This window comes from Hemitrygon akajei, chromosome 2 (genome assembly GCF_048418815.1).
Source record: "Hemitrygon akajei chromosome 2, sHemAka1.3, whole genome shotgun sequence".
In the NCBI taxonomy this organism is placed as follows: Eukaryota; Metazoa; Chordata; class Chondrichthyes; order Myliobatiformes; family Dasyatidae; genus Hemitrygon; species Hemitrygon akajei.
Window position 1 is genome coordinate 139,980,923 of NC_133125.1, and position 23,242 is coordinate 140,004,164.

General features: G+C 42.5%; 1 protein-coding gene across 1 annotated transcript in view; it reads left to right on the top strand.

Annotated features, from left to right (window-relative positions):
* Positions 1 to 23,242, top strand: part of LOC140715875 (serine/threonine-protein kinase 24-like) — a 73,736-nt gene that overhangs the window by 42,342 nt on the left and 8,152 nt on the right. Inside the window, exons 4-9 of the mRNA XM_073028363.1 lie at positions 1,973 to 2,029; positions 3,408 to 3,516; positions 3,595 to 3,752; positions 9,366 to 9,551; positions 19,404 to 19,549; positions 20,647 to 20,773. Coding sequence (XP_072884464.1) covers positions 1,973 to 2,029; positions 3,408 to 3,516; positions 3,595 to 3,752; positions 9,366 to 9,551; positions 19,404 to 19,549; positions 20,647 to 20,773 — 783 coding nt within the window. The remainder of the gene's footprint in view (positions 1 to 1,972; positions 2,030 to 3,407; positions 3,517 to 3,594; positions 3,753 to 9,365; positions 9,552 to 19,403; positions 19,550 to 20,646; positions 20,774 to 23,242) is intronic.

Below are 23,242 nucleotides of genomic sequence, written 5' to 3' on the forward strand. Positions count from 1 at the left end.
AAATGTTTGTCTTTGGACATACCTGCCAGTTCCTTTTTGTGCAAACAGAGAAGGATTAAATTGAGCCAGTATCACAGGGGGACAAGTTGCAGCAGAGATGGATGATACTGACAAGGAAATAAAGTATCTGAAGTTATCAATATACAGCCTGGAAGCAAAAGATTTAACTGTTCTTCCCACAGGTGCTGCTTCATCTGCTGAATGTTTTCAGCATTTCTGATTTTATTTTGCATTTCCAGAATCTGCATTTTTCCTTATTCTTTTGCTTCTGCGTCTCATTCCTTGGTCCTCAGTAAGTTGTTATTAGCTCAACCCCCATTAAGTTACATGTTAAAATAACATGGCAAGAAACCACTTGTTCTGCAGTGAGGCAGCATCAGAAGCAGGAAGCATGAGTCAGCTGTACTGTCCCTTGTGCTATTTTGTTCCTTTTGAATTGGTAAATCTAGCATTGCCTGAATTGAGAAATTATAACTACACAGGAGCCTTTGCAGGTCTTTGGATCTATGCCTTCTGTCTGTAAGAGCAATACAACTACTTCCACGCGCCTTTTCCTAATGTTGTATCTTTTTTCTGTTCAAGTGCTGCTCTAAATCTTGGATCATTCCGTCAGGCAATGCAGTCAGTATTTGAGTGATCTGATAAGACCCCCATAACATCCTCAAAAATGCACGTCCACTTTTGTTCTGTCAGCTGCAGTCCAGCAAGTCGATTTCTGGCTTCTGAGTCAGAGGTTTTGGCTCCAAGTTCCATTTGAGAGACCTGAGCACAAATGTCCATAAATGGACACTTTGATGCTAGTTTGATGGAGTATTATGTTGTTGGGTGTTGTGGGTGGTTTACAGGCATGGTGAGGGTACCCTCCATTCCAGGGGCCTGTACAAAGGAGCACTGCAGGGGTAGTACAGAAGATTGTGCAGAGTTGTAGAAGGGCAATATTGAGGGAGTTCATCACAGTCAGAAGTTGTATTTTTTGGACTGGGCTTAAAACAAGCCTCCATCAATTTTCGTATAATAAAGAATAGAAATAGGAAGGCCTGGAAACAATCAACAGGTCAGTCGGTAGGTTTGGAAAAAGAAGCAGAGTCAATATTTCAGATCTTTGCCCCTTCATCAGATGGTTGAAAGATCGTGAGTCAGGATGTTATCTTCAGCATTCAGGGCAATATTTTTAGTTCATAATTTTGCATTCACATCTTGCTTTATATTTTCTCTCCATTTTCATTTCAGAATATTTTCTTTTCCCCTTCCTGTCTCCTCTTTAATAATTGCTAAACGCGGTACATTTGTGTGGACTAAAAATCGCCTCAAAATTGTTTTCGAGGGAATTTGGACAAGTTTTCTCAACCAGCTGGAAGGCAACTGCAGTGTCTTCAGCAACTGCAAATTAAGGCTTGATCATTTGTTATGGGAATTGATTTGCAATTCTCAGTAATTAAACTACTCATTGTGAACAATTATCTGAAGAATATAGAACAGTACAGTGCAGGAACAGGTCCTTTGACCTATCATGTCTTTGCCACCATGTGGCCAGTCTAAACAAATCCCGTATGACGTAGATGATCCACATCCCTCTATCCCCTAAATGGGTGTGATACGGGATGAATATAAATCTGTGATTAATGGTTGATGTCGACTTGGTGGGCTGAAGGACCTGTTTCAATGTTGTTTCTCAAAATGAGTAACAAACAAAACTCTAGCATGGCGTATTGGGAGAAACCCCTGACTGGGAGTGGAATGGTTCTGTATCAATGAGCAAGTTAATTGGGCAAGTGATGAATGGAGAATCCTGGAAGAGAAAGAATTCAAGGAAGCAGATAGCTTCAGAGCTGAGGGACGTAATTGCAAATAGCTGACTGCTTGATAACTTGCAATTAGAAATCCATGATGTGTATGAATCCAGTGTTTGATGTTCCTTGCTATATGATTAACTCTGTAGGCATATTTTAATAATTATTCTTTTCATGCACAGGATACAAAATTATGGATTATAATGGAATATCTAGGTGGTGGCTCTGCTTTAGATTTGGTAAGTATTTTTTTTAAATGTTATTAAATATTCATTAGAAAACCATTTTTATATGGAATTAATCATTGCAAGGCTATTGTACCATGGAGATTATCCTTGTGACATTGCCCAGACTAGGTTTTGTAAGTTTTATTAAAAAACCAAATAGATATTCAAGGGTTTAAAAGGCAATGAAATGAGAGAGTTGTTGGTGTCAGTTGCCATTTGCAGTTGAAACCACCGAGTGATTTATGGTATAATTTTGATTGTCATTTTTAAAACTGTTTTCTGGCTGTACAGTTTTAATGAAGATTGTAACTCAGTGAAGCATTTAGATTTTTAGAAGTATATTGACATAATTATGTTTGGAGCAATTTAAGTTTATTCCACCCTTATTGGAATAGAAGTTACATTTCTCTCCAAGTGGGCAGGAGGGTTTTGTTTATTTCCTTGAGTCAGTGGTGTTGCTGCCTCACAGCTAAGACATCCTGACCTTCAGTGAAGGTTGCGCATGCTACTTGTGACCACGTGACTTCCCTTCAGGTGCTCCTGCATTTTCAAGATGCGCTGGTTAATTACCTGCTTTAAACTCCTAGTGTAGTTGATGGTAGGAGAATCAAGGAAAATTTGTGAGAGAAAAATTGACTGGGAATAAAAAAACTGGGGACCATGGGGTTGGGATTGATGGTCTGACTGCCAAACTCAGTTAGCTAAATATTCCATGTTGTAAGGAAATGCACAATAACATTTGCATTGGAAACTTGCCCTTGTTTGAGGAATGGAAAGTCTTTAAAACCCCAATGGAATGGATAGATTTGAATGAGAAATTCAAAGTATATGCCCAAGGAATAGAAACATGCGTGGAAATATACTAAGGAAGCTCGTTCAGATAGGCTCTTTATTCAGCCTTGGATAGGATTGAAAGAGGTGAAGTACACTTCCACTAGGATAATACAAGAGTTGCAAGAGTTGAATTGAAAACATTTACTTGGCTGTGTATTTTTGCATGGAAGGGATTAATGAATGGGTCATTGTTGAGAGTCATGAAGGGTTTGATAGCGTTGGAGAGGGGAACTGTATCCTCTGAAAGGGGGAGCTGAGAAAAGGGGTCATTACCTTAAAACTAGAGCCAGGTGGCTGGGAACAGCTCACACAAATGGCATTGAGGAGCTGCAACTTTTTCGTCAAAAATCCTGGTGGTTTAGGAGCCCGACTAAGTTGGTAGGATGTTCTTTTGCTAAATCAATTATAGGATTTATAGAATCGAGATGAGTTAAAATGAAGGTCATGATCTTCATGAAGGGCCGACCAAGTTAGAGGAGCTGATTGGTTCTCTATTGCTATGATGCATTCTAGTGTATTCTTTATCAGTAATATTGATTGTAATTTTTCTCTCCAGCTGGAACCTGGATCACTGGATGAATACCAGATTGCAACAATACTAAGGGAAATCCTAAAAGGTCTTGAATATTTGCACTCAGAGAAGAAAATCCACAGAGATATCAAAGGTAGGAAATGCAGAGGTAATTATCAGCCAAGTGATAGTGCAGGAGGCTCTCGTTGATTTTCGTGTTGCCTTTTTCCAGCGGCCAACGTCTTGCTATCGGAGCAAGGTGAAGTGAAGCTGGCAGATTTTGGAGTGGCTGGGCAGCTAACGGACACGCAGATAAAGAGAAATACTTTTGTGGGTACGCCGTTCTGGATGGCACCTGAAGTTATCAAGCAGTCAGCTTATGATTCCAAGGTATGTCTTCCTCCCAGAATGATTACTGCTGAGCGTATGATTTGTGGATGCCATTGGCCTGTGTTGTTGGGTGTTGCAAGCAGTGTCAATATGTATTACTTGTCACCATTTGTCCTTGATCTAGTAGCTTCCTGGGTTGTTTAAAATGGCATTTAAAAGTCAACCTTGGGAGTCAGGTATAAATAGGTTGGGATCACAGAATTACTTTCCTCAAAAGATATTTTTCCATAATATACCAGATGAGTATTCAAACAATCCAGTTGTTTTCATGCATCCATTACTGGCATCTCTGTTTTATCCTAGATTTAATTAACAATATTAATTCCCCAACTGTCATTGTGGTGGGATTTGAATGCACATTTCCAAATGTTGGTCCCTGCTTCTGATTTACTTTGGAACAATACCTGATAAGACACTGCATAAGCTGCAGCTCTTTGTTGGTGTTTCAGATTTCAGATTCAGATTTATTTATCACATGTACATCGAAACATAAAGTAAAATGTGCTTTTTGTGTTCACAACCAAGGATGTGCTGGGGGAAGGCCAGAAATGTCACCACACTTTCTGGAGCCAGCGTGTATACCCACAGTGTTCAGCAGAACAACACAAGGACAGGCCTGCAACCCCAGGACAGCTTGCCTCCAGTCCTTGGCCCCGTAATCTCAGACTCGTAGATATTGGGCCTCCTTTGGACAAACTGACCCAGGGGCTTCAACGTTTGGACCTCTACCCTTATGACTCCCTGACTTCAGCTTGCAACTTTTGGGCTTTTACCTCCAGACTCAACGAGCTCTGGAATTCAACTTCCTGCTTTGCTAACCTCTGGGTATTGAGCCCAAGACTCACCAATCACAGGTTTGACCTTCTGGCCTTGACTTCCAGACTTCCGACCCTGGATGCCATCATCAGTGGTTAAGTTCAAATTTCTGTAATAAAGAAGCCTGCAGTGTTCCTCTTTTGACCACCATCCTCTATTAATATAAGTTTTCCAATCTCTGGCTTTCTGAGTCTTAACTCGCCTTGTTCCCTTCTGCTTATCTATTAGAAGTTCCTTGTCAGGCGATGCAAAAAATTTCAGATTGCACTGTTGTGCTGAAAAGTAACTGTTTCTGAAATCCCATCCAATCATGCGAGCCTTTGAATTCTCTCTGTTCCTTTAGTGCTAGCACCTTGCACATTCTGGGTTCCATTACAGTGGCACAACTATTAGAACTGGCTCAGCTCAAGAGACGTGGGTTCAATCCTGACTCAGAAATGCTGTCTTTGTGGAGTAGACACACTCTGTCTGAGACCAGGTGGCTTTCCTGGGAGTGTTGCTGTATTCTCTCTCTCCCCCCCCCCCCCCCCCCTCCCCTTACATGTTATGGACATCTGAGTTGACCTGGTGTGATGGAATCTGGAGAGAGTTGATGGAAATATGGGGAGCTTGAAAACATTGGGATTATTGCAGGATTTGTGTAAACAGGATTTGATTGTTGGCACAGACACTGGGCTGAAGAGCTTTTTTTCCCATTCTGTATATTTCAGTGGTGTCTGACATATATCGCCAGTGTTCTTTCCTTTAGTTGCCTGGATTCCTCTTAAATCTCTATCTTCATTAAACCAACATAAACAACCTCTTTTTTTCACTCCCTATCCCCTTAAATGACTTGGTGTTGGATACACAAACAGACTGCTGGAGAACCAATCTGACGCAGGTTTTGACCTGAAACATTAAAAGATCATTTCCTCTTGACAGATGCTGCTCGACCTGCTGAGTTCCTCCAGCCGATTGTTTGTTGCTGCAGAATCTGCAGTCTCTTGTATTTCCTGGTGTTTGAAGAGTGCTGCCTTGAAGTGCCTTGGGATGCCTTACTAAGTAAAGGCATCATATTAGTCTTTTGCAGATGAGTAATGATTTCTGTATAAGCTAGAATTTTGGCCAAGCTGTTCTGGTTGACTGAATCATGTCAGCAGAAAGTGGCTGAGCAGAAGGTGTGTTCACATAAGAAAAAGCTGGTTAGGATATTAAGAAATAACTGATAATACACTGGTTAGATCTCAGCTAAAATATTGTAAAATATTGTGTACCATTCTGAACATTCTGCTTACAGTATTGTCACAGGGATAAGGAACCTTATTTCTCTGGGCTGGCTAGAGGAATTGGGTTTGTTCGAAGTTCAAAGTACATTTATTATCAAAGAATGTATACTTTATACAACCTTGACATTCCTCTCATTACAGGCAGCCAGAGAAATACCCAAAAGAACACATTTTTAAAAAAAACAAATGTGCAAACAATAAAAGTAAGCAAGTGGCATTCAGAACAAAAGTGAGTCCATAGACATGACGACCAGAGCAGGCCTCAGCCTCAGATCGTGGAGTGGCAAGCAGAACCGGCCCAACCCTCATCTTTTGTAGTGACACGCTGCCCTTTAAACCATCTGGTCATGTGTTTACATTGTCTAAACATTGGGTCATTCCTTGCTCTAGGACCCTGTCGTATCGATACACTCTGCCACCATGTTTCGACCCATACCTGACCTTTCCAAATAGGCCTGGCACCTATCAAACCTTGCTCTCGTTTAGGTGGATGGGTCTCAAACCTGCCTCTCATCTGCTCCGAATTTACTCCGTTCCACTCACCCCGACTTTGCCTCAAACGTGCCTCAATCTTGCCTCAACTTAGCCTTGCACCCGTACACTTCACCCTTCAACTCAGGCTCGCCTTTGCTCGCCCCTCTATTGTTTGCAGTGATCGTGTACCATGGATTTTACAAGAAGAAGTGTTATTAATAAAATATTTAGTTGTGGTCTTTGTTTTGTTTGCCATTAGTAAACATTCGCTGGGTTACACCAGCGTCATCTTAAACTGGATAAATCATGCAGTAAAAGTAAGCCAATAAACATTCAGAACTGAAGTTCACAAAACAGAATCCACAAATATGAATTCAGTCCCAGGTTATCCAGGAGCCTATTAGTTGCAGGCCACAGTTGTCCTCAGAAGTTTAAAAAATCTAAATTGGTATTGGTTTTTATTATTATCACATATACCAAGATCTGTGAAAATCTTGCATACTGTTCATACAGACCAGATCATTACAGAGTGCTTTGAGCTAAAGTAAAGTGAAACAGTAACAATGCAAAATAAATTCTTAAAAGCTACTGAAAGAGTGCGGGTGAACAATAAAGTGCAAGATCATAATGAGCCTCTTGTGAGGATCTCGCCCTACAAGATGTGTGTTCAAGAGTCTGATGGGACAATGGGATAGAAGCCGTCCTTGAGCCTGATGGTACATGCTTTCAGACATTTGTATCTTTTGTCCAGTGGCAGAGGAGAGAAGAGAGAATGTCCAGTGTAGGTGGGGTCTTTGATTGTGTTGGCTGCTTTACTGAAGCAGTGCCAAACATAGAGTGATAGAGGGGAGGCTGTTTCTTGTGATGTGCTGAGCTGTGTCCGCAACTCGGCAGTTTCTTGCGATCATGTATATGGCAGTGCTATACCATGCCATTATGCATCCAGATTGAATGCTTTATATGGTGCACCAATTAAAAATTGGTAAGGGTCAATGGGGACGTGCTGAGTTTCTTTAGTCTCTTGAGGAGGTTAATGGGCTGTTGAGCTTTCTTGGCCGTGACATCAACACGATGAGACTAGGACCAATGTTCCCACTTAAGAGCTTGAAACTCTCAACCCACTCCAGCTCAACACCGTTAATGTGCACGATTTCCCTGTCTGAAGTCAATGACGAGCTCCTACTCGCAAATTAAAAATTGAGAAATTGTTTCCCGTGGCGGTAAGTTTGGTCACCAGAGTGAATGATTTAAGGTTATTGGAATAAAAACCAGAAAGGAGGGGTGTGCATTTTAACAATAGATTAGAATGTTTGGAATGACTTCAGAAGTTGTGGCTAGTGCGGTTTCAAAAGTAATTTTCAGAAGTCTTCTGAATAAGTCTTTGCACAGATGCATTCAGCTAAATGGCCTTCTTTGCTGCTACATTTTTGATATGAAGCAGTAGAAGGGTATTCTGAAGCACAGAGGTGCATTCTGCTCTTCATGAAGAGCTAGTTTACTTGACGGATGGGTGAAAATAAAGACAGTTCTGGGTCAGTGGGCCCCTTGGTATGGGTTGAACTTCTGCAGACTGCCTCAATTGTTGAATGAAGTAGAAGTAGCCCTTCAATTGCCCTTCATGAGCCATGGGATCCTGGGAAACCTGGCTGTGTGGATACAGAATTGGCTTGTCTATAGAAGGCAGAGGGTGGTAGTGTGGAGTCTTCTGCCTGGTGGTTGCTGACCAGTGCTTTTCTGCAGGGATCTGTTGTGTGATCCCTGCTCGTTACGAGTTTTATAAATGACTTGGAAGGGTGAGTTGGTAAGTTTGCAGATAATACGAAGGTTGGTCGTGATATTTTCAGGATGCAGAGCTGGGCTGAGAAGTGACCGGTGGAGTTCAACCTGGAAAAGTGTGAAGTGATTCATTTTGGAGGTCAAATTTGAAGGCAGTCTACAGGGTTAATGGTAGAATTCTTCACAATTTGGAGGAACAGAGGGATCTTATTGCCTTAAGGGTGTGTTAGCTTTCAGTAGTCAGACTGAGTTCAGGAGCTGCAAGGTAATGTTGCAGCTCTAACTCTGGTTGGACCACACTTGGAATATTGTTTTCATTTCTGGTTGCCCTGTTATAGGAAGGATGTGGAAGCTTTATAGAAGGTACAGAGGAGATATACCAGGATGCTGTCTGGACATTGAGGGCTTGTCTTAGGAGGTAGTTGAGCGAGCTAGGGCTTTTCTGTTTGGGTTGAAGAAGGGTGAGAGGTGACTTGATGAAGGTGTACATGATGATAAGATGCTTAGGTAGAATGGATAGCCAGAGACTTTTTCCAAAGGGTAGAAATGGATAATACCTGGGAGCGAAATTTTAGATGATTGGAGGAAGGTTATGGGGGGGTGGGGGGGGATGTTCCAAACACAGAGGTGGGTGGTGAGGGAAATATCCTGTCAGGGGTAGCGGTAGAGACAGATACATTAGAGTCATTTAAGAAACTTATATAGGCACATGGATGATAGAAAAATAGTGTTGTGTAGGAGGAAGGGTAGGTTAAAAAGTTAGCACAACATTGTGGACTGAAGGACCTGTATTGTGTTGTAATGTTCTATGTTTTTACCCCCCCCTTATTGGGTGTTGGGCATTTGTAAAGATTGGGGTGTTGAACACGGAGGCATTCTGGGGCAGCTCATCCAGGTGAGTAAGGGGCAGTATGGTAGTGTAGCTGTTAGCCCAATGCTATTACAGACTTGTGGGCTCAGTTCTGCCGCTGTCTTAAGGAATTTGTCCATCCTCCCCATGACTGGTGGGTTTCCTCCCACATTCCAAAAGACATTAATTGGTCACATGGGTATAATTGGGTGCTGCACTCTCGTTGAGCTGGAAGGGCCCATTATTGTGCTGTATCTTTAAATAAATACATAACAAGCGGTCTGCATGTTATAAACAAGAACTTGTATTTTGGACATTATTAGAAGAAGGAGTAGAAGGGTTAACTTGTCAGCTTGAACCAGTGATAATATCTAACCCCATGTTCAGACTTGTGAAAGTGACATTTGATTTCCCTTTATTGTGTTTGTACAGGCTGACATCTGGTCTTTGGGAATAACTGCAATAGAGCTCACAAAAGGAGAACCACCGCATTCGGAGCTGCATCCAATGAAAGTTTTATTTCATATTCCGAAGAACAATGCGCCGACATTGGAGGGAAATTACAGCAAGTCTTTAAAAGAATTTGTGGAAGCATGCTTGAATAAAGAACCAAGTTTTGTAAGTAGATTTAAGCTTAATGTTTTTTCCCCAAGAACCTTGGCTTTGAGAAACAGCAGTCAATTTTTCCCACGTGCTTCCAGTTCTTTTCCACTGGCTTCGTGTTGGGCATTTTCACTGGACGATGCACTCATCACTTTCCAATAATTATACCAGCTCTCCATTGCAGTATTGAAGGCTTTGCCCTTTGAATGAAACATTAAGTTGAAATTCTGCTTCGTCCATTCTTTTGGATTGGAAAGTGCCATAGGGAGAAGTGGGAGTTAGTTGTTCAGCCCCTTGAGCCTGGTCCTCGACTCAACTAGGTGACCTTCTACCTCAAAGGCATTTTCTATTTTGTCTCTTGATCCCTTTAATGGCCAGAAATCCATCTTTGAATGCAGTCACTGAGTAAGCCTCCATTGACTGCAAAACAAATTTCATATAGTTTGTTAGTCATGGAAAATCTGATTCAAATGATTTATCATCCTAAGTAGAGTCTGTATTTATTTCTGTCCTAAATAGCCTCCCCTTTATTTTGAGATTGCAGCAGAAGAACAGTAGTATTTTCAGATGCTCTAGTCATTATTTAGTCTTCAGACAATACTTAAAAAGCAATTATCTGATTACTGTCACATGGTAAGGGTAAGAACATAAAACCACAGGAGCAGGAGTATGCCACTGGGCCCAACCAGCCTGCGTCACCATTCAGTATGATCATGGCTGATGTATGCTGCCTCAGTTGCTCTTCTGTGCATGTTCCCTATAATGTTCAATTTCCCAACCTTTCAACTGTTCGTCTACCTACATCTAATGTTCTGATCTCCACCACTTTCGGAGGCACAGAATTCAAGAGATTCACCTCTGAGAGAAGTTGCTATGCACCTCAATCCTTAGAGGATTGGAAAGCTTTTAAAAAGCAACAGAAGGCAACTAAAAAAGCCATACAGAGAGAAACGATGAAATATGAAGGTAAGTAAGCCAATGATATAAGAGAAGATACCAAAAGTTTTTTTTTGATATATAAAGATTAAAAGAAAGATGAGAATAGATATTTGACCTCTGGAAAATAACATTGGAGAGGTAGAAATGGTGGATAAAGAAATGATGGAAGAACTTTAAGTATCTTGGGTCAGTCTTCTATGGAAGTACATTCGGCCCTCCGTATGTGCGGATTCAACCAACCGTGGATCGGGAAAACCCGGAAGTTCTCTCTCCAGCACTAATTGCTTGAGCATGTACAGACTGTTTTTTCTTGTTATTATTCCCTAAACAATACAGTATAATAACTATTTACATAGCATTTACATTGTATTAGGTATTATAGGTAATTTAGAAATGACTTAAAAGTACAAACAGTCCCCGGGTTATGAATGAGTTCCATTTCCGAGTCCGTCTTTAAGTCGTATTTGAGGTCGGAACAGGTACATCCAGTATTATTTAGCGTCAGTTAGTCAAACGTTTTTCTTAGTATATAGTATATACTTTACCTTTCTTTGCATATAAAACACTTAAGAAACATACGTATTTCAATAATTTAACCACTGCATTGCTTAGTAATAATTGTAGCTTTCATTGGGGCAGGACCTTTCACATTCTCCATTAAAATTGTTCCGATCGTTGACCGACTGTAGCCTAACACTTTTCCAATGACCGATGATGTTTCACCTCTTTCCGATTGCTTTATTACTTCCACCTTATTTTCAATCGCAATCGTGATTATTTTCATGAACAGAAACACTGCGGATTCAGAGCTGCGCCGCCATGTCTTAATGTCCGCTGCACGGAAGCATGTTAAATAAAGTCCAGGGTTCCGCTGGGTCCTAAAGACCACCACACTGATACATGTTAAATAAGGGACTTGAGCATCCACAAATTTTGGTATCCGTGGGGGGTCCTGGAACCAATCCCCCGCAGATAAGGAGGGCCGACTGTATGCCAAAAATTCGACTGTGTCAGGGCACAAGTGAGTGTAGTTGGTATTACTAAGGAGCACGTACTTGGGAAACTGAAAGATCTGAAGGTAGATAAGTCACCTGGGTCAGGAGGACTACACACCCCAGGATTCTGAAAGAGGTAGCTGAAGACATTGTGGAAGTATTAGTGATGATCTTTGAAGAATCACTAAATTCTGAAATGGTTCAGGAGGACTGGAAAATTGCAAATATTACTGCACTCTTTAAGAAGAGAGGCAGAAGAAAGGAAATTATAGGCACTTGGCCTGACTACCAGTGGTTGGAAAGATGTTGGAGTCCATTATTAAGGATTGGGTTTTGACGTGCTTGCAGGCACATGATAAAATAGGCCATCAGATATAGGAGCAGAATTATGCCATTCAGCCCATTGAGTCTGCTCTGCCATTTTGTCATGAGTGATCCCGGATCCCATTCAGTCTCATACACCTGCCCTCTCACCATATGCCTTGATGCCCGGACCAATCAGGAATCTTATAAACTTCTGCTCTGAATTTACCCATGGACTTGGCCTCCATCGCAGTCTGTGGCAGAGTATTCCTCAGATTCACCACTCTTTGGCTAAAAGATTCCTCCTGACTTCTGTTTTTAAAGTTTGCCTCTCAATTTTGAGGTTGTGCCCTCTAATCTGGATACCTCCACCAGAGGAAACATCTTCTCCACATCCATCTTATCTAGTCCTTTCAACATTCGGTAGGTTTCGATGCGATCCCCACGCATTCTTCTAAATTCCAGTGAGTACAGGCCCAAAGATGCCATACTCATATGTTAATCACTTCATTCCTGGAATTATCCTCGTGAACCTCCTCTGGACTCTCCAGTGACAATACATCCTTCTCAGATAAGGGGCCCAAAACTTGACAATACTCCAAGTACAGCCTGACTAGTGTCTTATAAAGCTTCAGCATTATGTCCTTGTTTGTATATTCTATCCCCTGTGAAATAAGTGCCAACATTGCATTTGCTGCCCTTACCACAGATTTAACCTACGAATTAACCTTCTGAGAGTCTTGCATGAGGATACCAAAGTCCATTTGCACCTTTGATGTTTAAACCTTCTGTTTAGTTAACAGTCCACATTATTGTTCCTTTTACCAAAATGGATTATCATACGTTTCTCAATACTGCATTCCATCTGCCACTTGTTTGCCCATTCTTCCAATTTGTCCTAGTTCTGCTTCAATCGCATTGCTTCCTCAGCACTACCTACACCTCCACCTACCATTGTATCATCTACAAACTTTCCACAAAGCCATCAATTCCATTATCCAAATCATTGACAAATGATGTGAAAAATAGCGGTCCCAATATTGACCCCTGAGGAACATCATTAGTCACGGGCAACCAACCATAAAAGGCTCCCTTTATTCCCACACATTGCCACCTGCCTGTCAGCCGTGCCAGTATATTTCCTGTAACACCATAAGATTTTATCTTATTAAGCAGATCATGGGAGGCACGTTATAAAATGCCTTCTGAAAATCTAAGTAAATGACATCTACTGTCTCTCCTATTTCCACCCTGCTGGTTACTTCCTAAGAACTCTAACAGATTTGTCAGGCAAGATTACCCTTTCAGAAACCATGCTGACTTTGACTTATTTTATCATTAGTCTCCAAGTACCCTGAAACTACTTCCTTAAGAATGGACTCCCAACACTTTCCCAACTACTGAGGAGAGGCTAATAATTTTCTCTTTTTTGTCTTCCGCCCTTCTTAAGGAGTGGAGATAGATAGATACTTTATTCATCCCCATGGGGAAATTCAACTTTTTTTCAAATGTCCCATACACTTGTTGTAGCAAAATTAATTACATACAATACTTAACTCAGTAAAAAATATGATATACATCTAAATCACTATCTCAAAAAGCATTAATAAAAGCTTTTAAAAAAGTTCTTAAGTCCTGGCGGTAGAATTGTAAAGCCTAATGGCATTGGGGAGTATTGACCTCTTCATCCTGTCTGAGGAGCATTGCATCGATAGTAACCTGTCGCTGAAACTGCTTCTCTGTCTCTGGATGGTGCTATGTAGAGGATGTTCAGAGTTTTCCATAATTGACCGTAGCCTACTCAGCGCCCTTCGCTCAGCTACCGATGTTAAACTCTCCAGTACTTTGCCCACGACAGAGCCCGCCTTCCTTACCAGCTTATTAAGACGTGAGGCGTCCCTCTTCTTAATGCTTCCTCCCCAACACGCCACCACAAAGAAGAGGGCGCTCTCCACAACTGACCTATAGAACATTTGCACATTTCCAGTCCTCCGGGACCATGCCAGAATCAAGTGATTCTTGAAAGATCATGACCAATGCATCCGTTAGCTCTTCAGCAACCTCTTCCAGGACTATGGGATGTAGTCCACCTGGTCCAGGTGACTTATCCACCTTTGAGTTTGCCTTGCAGTTTTTCCTTTGTAATAGCAATGACACTCGCTGCTGCTCCCTGACACTCACTGACCTCTAGCATACAGCTAGAGTCTTCCATAGTAAAGACTGAAGCAAAATACTTATTAAGTTCATCTGCCATTTCTTTGTCTCCCATCGCTACCTCACCAGCATCATTTTCCAGTGGTCCAATATCAACTCTCCCCTCCCCTTTATTCTTTATATAAACTGAAAAACCTTCTAGTATCCTGCTTTATATTATTGGCTAGTTTGCCTTCAGTTTTCATCTTTTCCCTTTTTATAGCTCTTTTACTTGCGTTTTGTTGGATTTTAAAAGCTTCCCAATCATGCCACTTCCCACTCACTTTTTTTTCCTTATATGCCCTCTCCTTGGCTTTTATGCAGTCCTTAACTTCCCTTGTCGGCCATGGGTGTCTTGTCCTGCCATTTGAGAACAGCTACTTCTGTGGGACATATCTATCCTGCGCCTTGTGAACTATTCCCAGAAACTTCAACCACCTCTCTTCTGCTGTCATCCCTGCCAGTATCCCCCTCCAGTCCACATGGTCAAGCTTTTCTCTCATGCCTCTGTAATTCCCTTTATTCCATTGCAATACTGATGTGATTTATGCTTCTTCCTCTCAAATTGCAGTATGAATTCAATCATATTATGATCCCTGCTTCCCAAGGGTTCCTTTACGTTAAGCTGACTAATAAAATCTGGGTTATTACACAACACCCAATCTAGGATAGCCTTTCCCTTAGCAGGCTCGAGCACAAGCTGCTCTAAAATACATCTTGTAGGCACTCAACAAATTCCCTCTCTTGCAATCCAACGCCATCCTGATTTTCCCAGTCCCCTTGCGTATTGAAGTTTCCCTATTACCAATGTGACATTATCTTTATTACATGTCCTTTCTAGCTCCCTTTGCAATCTCAACCCCACATCTTGGCTACTATTTGGAGGCCTATATATGATACCTGTAATGTGTTTTTTTTTTCACCCTTGCAGTTTTTTAGCTCCGCCCACAAAGATTTGACATTCTCTCCCCCAAGTCACCTCTTTCTAAAGATGTAATTCCATCTCTTACCAATAGAGCCACACCACTGTCTATGCCTTCCTGCCTGTCCTTTTGATACAGATGTTGAGCTCCCAAATGTGACTTTCTTTCAGCCACGACTCAGTGATACCCATAATGTCATACCATCCAAACTCTAATTGCGCCATGAGTTCATCCTCCTATTTCTGAATGCTATGTGCATTTAAATACAGCACCTTCAGTCCTGCATTCTTCACCCTTGTGAATTTTACCTCTGTGGTACAACTTAACTCTTTGCTCTGTCTGCAGTTGTAGCCAACCATTGGCTTGACCCTCCTTATATTCATGTTACACCCATCATCTACTTGTAAACCTGCTGGCTCATCCTCAGCTCTATTGTACTGGTTCCCATCCCACTGCCATATTACTTTAAACCACTCCCACCAGTTCTAGGATGTTGGTCTCCCTTGGATGCAAGTGCAACCCGTCCTTTTTGTACAGGGCATACCAGAAGAGGTTCCAATGATCCAGAAATCTGAATTCCCTGCCCCTTGATCCAATTCTTCAGCCACACATTTATCCACCACCTCATTCTATTCCTATACTCACTGTTGTGTGGCACAGGCAGCAATTCAGAAATTATTACTCTTGAGGTCCTGCTCCTCAGCTTCCTTCCTATCTCCCTGTATTCTGTTTTCAGGATCTCCTCCCTTTTTGTACCTACGTAGTTGGTACCAATACATACCATGACTTGGCTGCTCGCTCTCCTTTTCAGGATATTGTGGACGCATTCAGAAACATTGTGGACTTTGGCACTTGTGAGGAAATCTACTATCTGTGCTTCCTTTTCATGTCCACAGAATCGCCTGTCTGTCCCCTAACTATAGCGTCCCATTTACTACTGCTGTCCTCTTCAGTTTCCTGCCCTTCTGAGCTACATGGCTAGACTCAGTGCCAGAGGCACATCCACTATTCCTTTCCCCAAGTAGCTCGACCTCCCCAACAGTACTCAAAATGGAGTACTTATTGTTGAGTGCTCTCTCATTCTTTCTTCCCTCTCCTGATAGTCACCCGTTTTTCTGTCTCCTGTAGCCTTGGCATGACTAACTCCCTGTAGTTCTGTCTATCACCACTTCACTTTCCCTAACAAGCGGAAGGTTGTTGAGCTGCAGTTCCGGTTCCTGTTCCCTAACATGGTCTCTAAGGAGCTGCATCTTGATGCACCGGGTGGCCATCAGGGAGGCAGGTAGAATCCCATTTCTCTCAAGAGTTAATTCAGAAAAAAAGAAATAAGGAATTAACTTACTTACTTGCCTTGCTTCCGTCTGTTCTTGCTGAAGCTTTGTTGAGCCAGAGTCTTACTATGCTGACTCAGACTATTCCGACAACCGCTCCCATGATGACTGCTCCGCTGGTGGTGGTACTTTTCTATGGAGACTGGGGTTTTAATGCTCTTCACCGGACTTGGGCTGGAATGCTTCTGTTGCATCTGCACAGTACTCCAGGCCTAAGTCAGCATGGTTGCTTTAGGGGGATATATTGCCTGACAAATCTGTTGGAATTCTTGGTGGAAATAACAGGCAGGATAGGCAAAGGAGAGTCAATGGATTGTTTACTTGGATTTTCAGATGGCCTTTGACAAGATACCACACGTGAAGCTGCTAAACAAAGTAAGAGCCCATGGTATTATAGAAAAGATACTCACATGCACAGTAAAAGTAGGAATAAAGGGGGGCTTTTCTAGTTGGCTGTCAGTGACTAGTGGTGTTCTGCAGGGGTTGGTGTTGGGATGGCTTCTTTTTACGTTGTATTGTTAAAGAAGGCGAATGGTATGTTGGCATTCGTCAGCTGTGGGATTGAGTTCAATAGCTGTGAAGTAATGTTACAGCTATGTAAGACCTTGGTCACCTGGATTACTGTGTTCAGTTCCAGTCACCTCACTACAGGAAGGTCATGATACTATAGAAAGAGTGCAGAGGAGATTTTACAAGGATGTTGCCTGGATTGGGCAGCATGCCTTATGAGAATAGGTTGAGTGAACTCAGCCTTTTCTCCTTGGAGCAACAGAGGATGAGAGGTGACCTGATAGAGGTGTATAAGATGATGAGAGGCATTGATCATGTGGATAGTCAGAGGCTTTTTCCCAGAGCTGAAATAGCTGCCACAAGAGGACACAAGTTTGAGGTGCTTGGGAGTAGGTACAAAGGAGATGTCTGGGGTAAGTTTTTTACTCAGAGAGTGGTGAGTCCGTGGAATGGGCTGCCAGCAACGGTGGTGGAGGCGGATTATGATAGGGTCTTTTAAGAGACTCTTGGATAGGTACATGGAACTTGGAAAAATAGAGGGCTATGGGTAACCCTAGTAATTTCTAAGGTAGGTGCATGTCTGGCACAACTTTGTGGGCCGAAGGGCCTGTATTGTGCTGCAGGTTTTCTGTGTTTCTGACTTCTTCAACCTGGTGGTGTGGGAGCTACCTCCTTCACAATTGTGGCAGCAAGCGGAAAGCGTGGGCTGGATGGTGGAGGTGCTTGATGGATCCTGCTTTCTTGTGGATGTGCTCATTGGTGGGGAGGGCTTTACCTGTGATGGACTAGACTGTATCCACTACTTTTTATAGGCTTTTCCATTCTTGGCCATTGGTGTTTCCATACCGGGCTGTGATGCACTCAGTCAGGATACTCTGCACGGCACACCTACAGAAAGCTGTCAAAGTTTTAGATGACGTGCTGAACTTGTGCAAACTTCAAAGAAAGTAGAGGCGCTGCCGTTGAACATTTTGTTGGAGTTGCTGACCAACCTTTTGTTTGAGAGCTTGTGTACGAATTTACTGTTGCATTCTCTATGTTAAAAATGCGTCAGTAACTGTAAATCATTTGGAGCTTCCTAAAGACGCACAGAGTGGCATAAGGTTTTTGCCAGTTAGAGTGACTAGATGTCTTAATTTCCTCTGCTCTTGGGGTGCTTTGTTTAACCTCATTCAGATGTAACAGCAACCAGCTATTGTTCTTCTGTAAGGTCCCTGAGCATTGAAGGAACACTGAGTTGTTTCAGGCTCACGTCAACAGTACAGTGGTCGCAAAAGGCATTCAGTCATTTTCTTAAACCTGGCAATGCTGTAGAGTTAGCTGGAATGACAGAACAAAATTCAGGATGTGAATGACTCACTATGCCACAACTGCTTGCTTTTGATAACTCCCTGAGGGTTTTCAGATGAACAGGCTACAAATCATGATGGCATACATTGTGTGCAACTTTTTGCCTGAATGCCAATTTAAAATTAAATGGAAACATCAGAACTGAAGAACATCTGAGAATGGAACATAATTACTGGCTTGTGTTTAAGGGGAAGATTTCACAACTGCAAAGACCTTTAGCAACTAACAATGAGCTGGAGGAACTCAGTGGGTTGAGCAGCATCTGAGGAAGGAAAGAAATTGTCGGAAGTTTTAGTTTGAAACCTTGCATCAGGATTGAAATTGGAGAGGCAAGATGGCCAGCATACAGTAAGGAAGGAGAGTAATGAGAAATTACTGTGAGGTGATTCATAGACTGAGGAGAGGTGTGAGGTGACAGGTAGTGCCAGATAGTTCTAAGTATAACGAAAAACTTAGTTATTGCAGCCCAAAACATTGGAGACGCAACATTTGTAAGGGAAAAAAAAGTACATTCAATTTAAGTTCCTCAAAATTATATAAGAGCAAAAAAAAGTCCATTGTATTGCGAAGTGGTCATAGTGCTGTTTTACTGAAATGGTAGGTAGGATTTTGCCAGTTGGTCCAAAAGCCGAATGGCAGAAGGGAAGTAGATATTCTTGAACTTGATGGTGCGGACTTCCTGCCTAATGGTAGCCGTGAGAAGGTATGGCCCAGGCGGTGGGAATTTTTCATGATATCTGTTGCTGTCTAGAGGACACCAACTTACTGCCCTCTACTGTGCCTATTGTCTTGTTTATTATTTATTGTAGTGCCTGCTCTGTTTTGTGCACTTCATGCAGTCCTGGGTAGGTCTGTAGTCTCGTTTTTTTCTGTGTTGTTTTCACGTAGTTCTGTGTAGTTTTTGTACTGTTTCATGTAATACCATGGTCCTGAAAAACATGGTCTCGTTTTTACTGTGTACTGTACCAGCAGTTATGGTCGAAATGAAAATAAAAAGTGACTTGACTTGACTTGATCACCTCTTGTTGATACTATCAGTGGTAAGGAGGGATGTGTCAGTGATGTGTTGGGCAGAGTCCACTGTTCTCTGCAGCTTTTGTGCATTCAAGTTGCTGTACCAGACCGTGATGCCACCAGTCAGAATACTTTTGACAGTCCTCCTTTAGACGTTTGTTAGTATGTTGGGTACAATTAAATAATACAGCAAGTGTGAAGATGTTTAGCCTGGTTGCCACGCAAAGGACCCGACATTGTAGAATGATGAGCTTTGCTTTACTTTTCAGCTTTAAAGGGATTCATATGTACTTTATTTACTTTCTTAAGAGACCAACAGCAAAAGAGTTGCTGAAGCACAAGTTTATATTACGAAACTCCAGAAAGACCTCCTACTTGACGGAACTGATTGACCGGTACAAGCGGTGGAAGGCGGAACAGAACCATGAGGACTCCAGCTCGGGTGACTTAGACTCGTGAGTGTTGCTCTAGCACATACTCATATAAGGCTTAGGTGCATCCAATGAAACATGCGAAGCTATCTATCACAAAGCTCAGAAGTAGGTCATCAGATCTGTGTTTCAATAACTATAGAGTATTTAGAACTTCCCAAAGTCATGCAGTGTGCATATTTTTGTGGTAAATGGAGGTCTTCACTTCCTCAGATCAAGACACTGGTAAACCACATTTGGTGTTACGTGCAGTTCTGTTTGCCGATGTCATTAAACCAGTATGGGTGGAAAAAAAATTATGAAGGTGTTACTAGGACCAATGCCTTGCATTATAAAGAAAGACTGGATAGGCTGAGGCTTTTTTCCCGGAGCGTAGGAGGCAGAGGGGTGACTATATAGTTGGAAAAAAATTATAGGACAAGGTAAGTCTTTTCCCCAGTGTAGGAAAATCCAAAATTAGAAGGTATAGGTTTAATGTGAGAGGGGAAAGATTAAAAGAGAATCTAAGGGGGAAATTTTCATAGAGACAGTGGTGGGTGTATGAGTATGGAGTACCAGGGGTAGTTGTAAAGATGGTTACAGTTGCAGCATGTAAAAGATATTCAGAATGTTGCATGCTTAGAGGAATTTTGGAGGGATATGGGCCAAATGCAGGCAGATGGGACTGGCTCAGGTTGGCACTTTGGTTGATGCATACGAGCTGGGCAGATGGGGATGTTCCAATGCTCTATGGCCATGTGACTCTATCCAGTGCATTCACTGTTTCTTTCTCCGCAGATACTGCTCGACTTGCTGAGCCTTCCAATATTTTTTGTTGTTGTTTCCGATTTTCTGCATCCATGTTCTTTTTCAAACTACCTCTCAGATCTGTGCTGCTGTCATGTTTCCACCTTTTCTGCTTCTCTCACCCTATCCAAATCTCCGAGGCCCTTATTCTTATCAGATTTCAATTCTGTGAATTGGCGGGTTTTAGCATGTTAAAGGTGTTGTAAAAGCACGAGTATGTGTAGCAGTTCTTTTTCTTGGTGAAATTGCCTTCCTTTGGTTTGGATGGATAAGTTTACCATGTGGGTGATTTGTCAAGTAGATGTACCAGTTATGATTTTTTTTCTTATCATTAGGGATGCTGAAAGACAGGCATCAGGAGGGGAGGATACAAGTGACTGGATCTTTACAATCAAAGAGAACGACCCAACCAAACTACAAAATGGAGCAGGTCAGCTTGACAGCCTCAGCGAGAGTGATCAGGTACTGATGATCTTGGTCTTAAGTTTGATGAGCAAATCTTTGTAGTTCTACTGTCCTATTGCTGCTAAGGTGATCACTGGGTATCAAGATAAATTATTATGGTTTTAGCCAAATTAAAGTTCTGTCAAAATCTTATCTAATGCCGAGCACCACAGGTCACTGTGATGATATGCATTCATACATGTATATATTCTACATCACAACAGAAGACATTCTCAAAGGACTTTAGTGGCCTGTAAAACACTTCAGAGTGCCTTGAGATTGTGAAATGCCTTACAAGAATACAACATTTCCTTTCTCTCATTTAAAACATGTCTTAAAACTCATCTGATTATCCAAGTTTTCAGTCATCCATTTTAGTTTTACTTTGGTGTTCAATCTTATACGGTATCACTACTGTGAGGTACACTAGGACAGTGGTCCCCAACCACCGGGCCGTGAGGAAATGATATGATTTGTCGATATGAAATGATATGAGTGAGCTGCATCTTTCCTCATTCCCTGTCACGCCCACTGTTGAACTTGAACACACACGAGGTCATCAGTCGCCTAAGTGCAGTGATACCCTAGCGCCAGGGATCACCGGTTGGCCTCGGGTAACTGGCGAGAAGTGCCATTGCTACTGGCCTGGAGCATGGACAGATGGGCACCGCCTCTAAAAGCTACCTCGCTGTGATCTACTGAAAGTCATCCCTCGAGCCAAATTTTAGTCGTCCTACAAGGGGGCCGGGCACACGCCCTGTCGCACTCCTCGCTCGGTCGGTCGCTCTCTCTGGACTGTGACCGCCACGGCCTCAGTATGGGGACCTCCGGCCCTTACCTTGCCCTCTCACCCCACCCATGACAAGCCCGCACCTGGCCAAGGTGTCTGGTGGGGGGGGGGGGGGGGCGGCGGGAGTCTAATGAGGCAATGAAAACTGCTTCAGCATCTTAAGTCCAAGCACCCTGCAAAGCAGGACAGAAGCAAGTGCTGAGAGCCACGAAAACTAAATTGCAGAATAGACTGGACTTAAGGAACCCTCTTTGAGTATCACTGTCTCCCATCACCCCTCGTTGGGACCGTCTTGTTGCAGGGAAACAAGCCCAGGGCTCCCACTGATTCAGCGATATTGGTGTGTTGCGATGATTTTATTATGTTCATGCAAGGAAAATATGCACTGTGTATTTAATATTAAATTCATTAGATAAACCCTTTTAGAAACGAAATTGAGTGTATTAGCCACTTATAAGTGACTCATAGTTGACTTATCACCTATATTCCGGTTGTGATTAACACCCCCCACCGTCAGCCGGTCTACAAGAATATTGTCAATATTAAACCGGTCCACGGTGCAAAAAAGGTTGGTGACCCCTGCACTAGGAGATCTTTAGAACTGAGATGAGGAGGGAATTTCTTCAGCTGAGGGTAGTGAATATGTGGAATTTGTTGCCACGGAGGGAGGTAGAGTCCAAATCATTGGGTGTATTTAAAGCAGAGACTGATTAACTACGCAGAAATTTACAGCACTTTACAGACCCTTTGGCCCACAGTGTTGTGCCGATCACATAACCTCCTCTAGAGACTCCCTAGCATTTCCTTAGCGCGTAGCCCTCTGTTTTTTTAAGCTCCATGTACCTATCTAAGAAGCTCTTAAAAGGCCCTATCATTTCCGCCTCCTCCACCACTGCTGACATTCCACGCACCCCCCCACTCTCTGTGCAAAAAACTTAACCCCTGACATCCCCACTGTACCCATTTCCAAACACCTTAAAGTTATACCCCTTCATATAAGCCATTTCAGCCCTGGGAAAAAGCCTCTGACTATCCACATGATCAATGCCCTTCATCATCTTATACATTTCTATCAGGTCACCTCTCATCCTCCATCGCTCCAAGGAGAAAAGGCCAAGAGCACTCAATCTATTCCCATAAGGTATGCCCTCCAATCCAGGCAACATCCTCGTAAATCTTCTCTGCACTCTCTCTATAGTATCCACATCCTTCCTGTAGTGAGGTGACCAGAACAGGACACAGTACTCCAAATGGGATTTGACATAACATATCGCCATAACATTACCTCACAGCTCTTGAACTCAATCCCATGGCTGATGAATGCCAACACAACATACGCCTTCTTAACAACACTGCTAGCCTGCGCAGCAGCTTTAAGTGTCTTATTGACACGGACCCCAAGATCTCTCAGATCCTGCACACTGCCAAGATTCTTAACCATTTATATTATATTCTGTCTTCAAACTTGACCTACCAAACTGAGCCACTTCACACTTATCCGGGTTGAAGTCTATGTGCCACTTCTCACCCCAGTTCTGCATCCTATTGATGTCTCGCTGTAACCACTGACAATCCTCCACACTATCCACAACACCTCAAACCTTATGTCATCAGCAAACTTACTAACCCACCCTTTTACTTCATTCGGGTCATTTATAAAAATTACAAAGGGGGGGGGGGCGGTCCCAGAACAGATT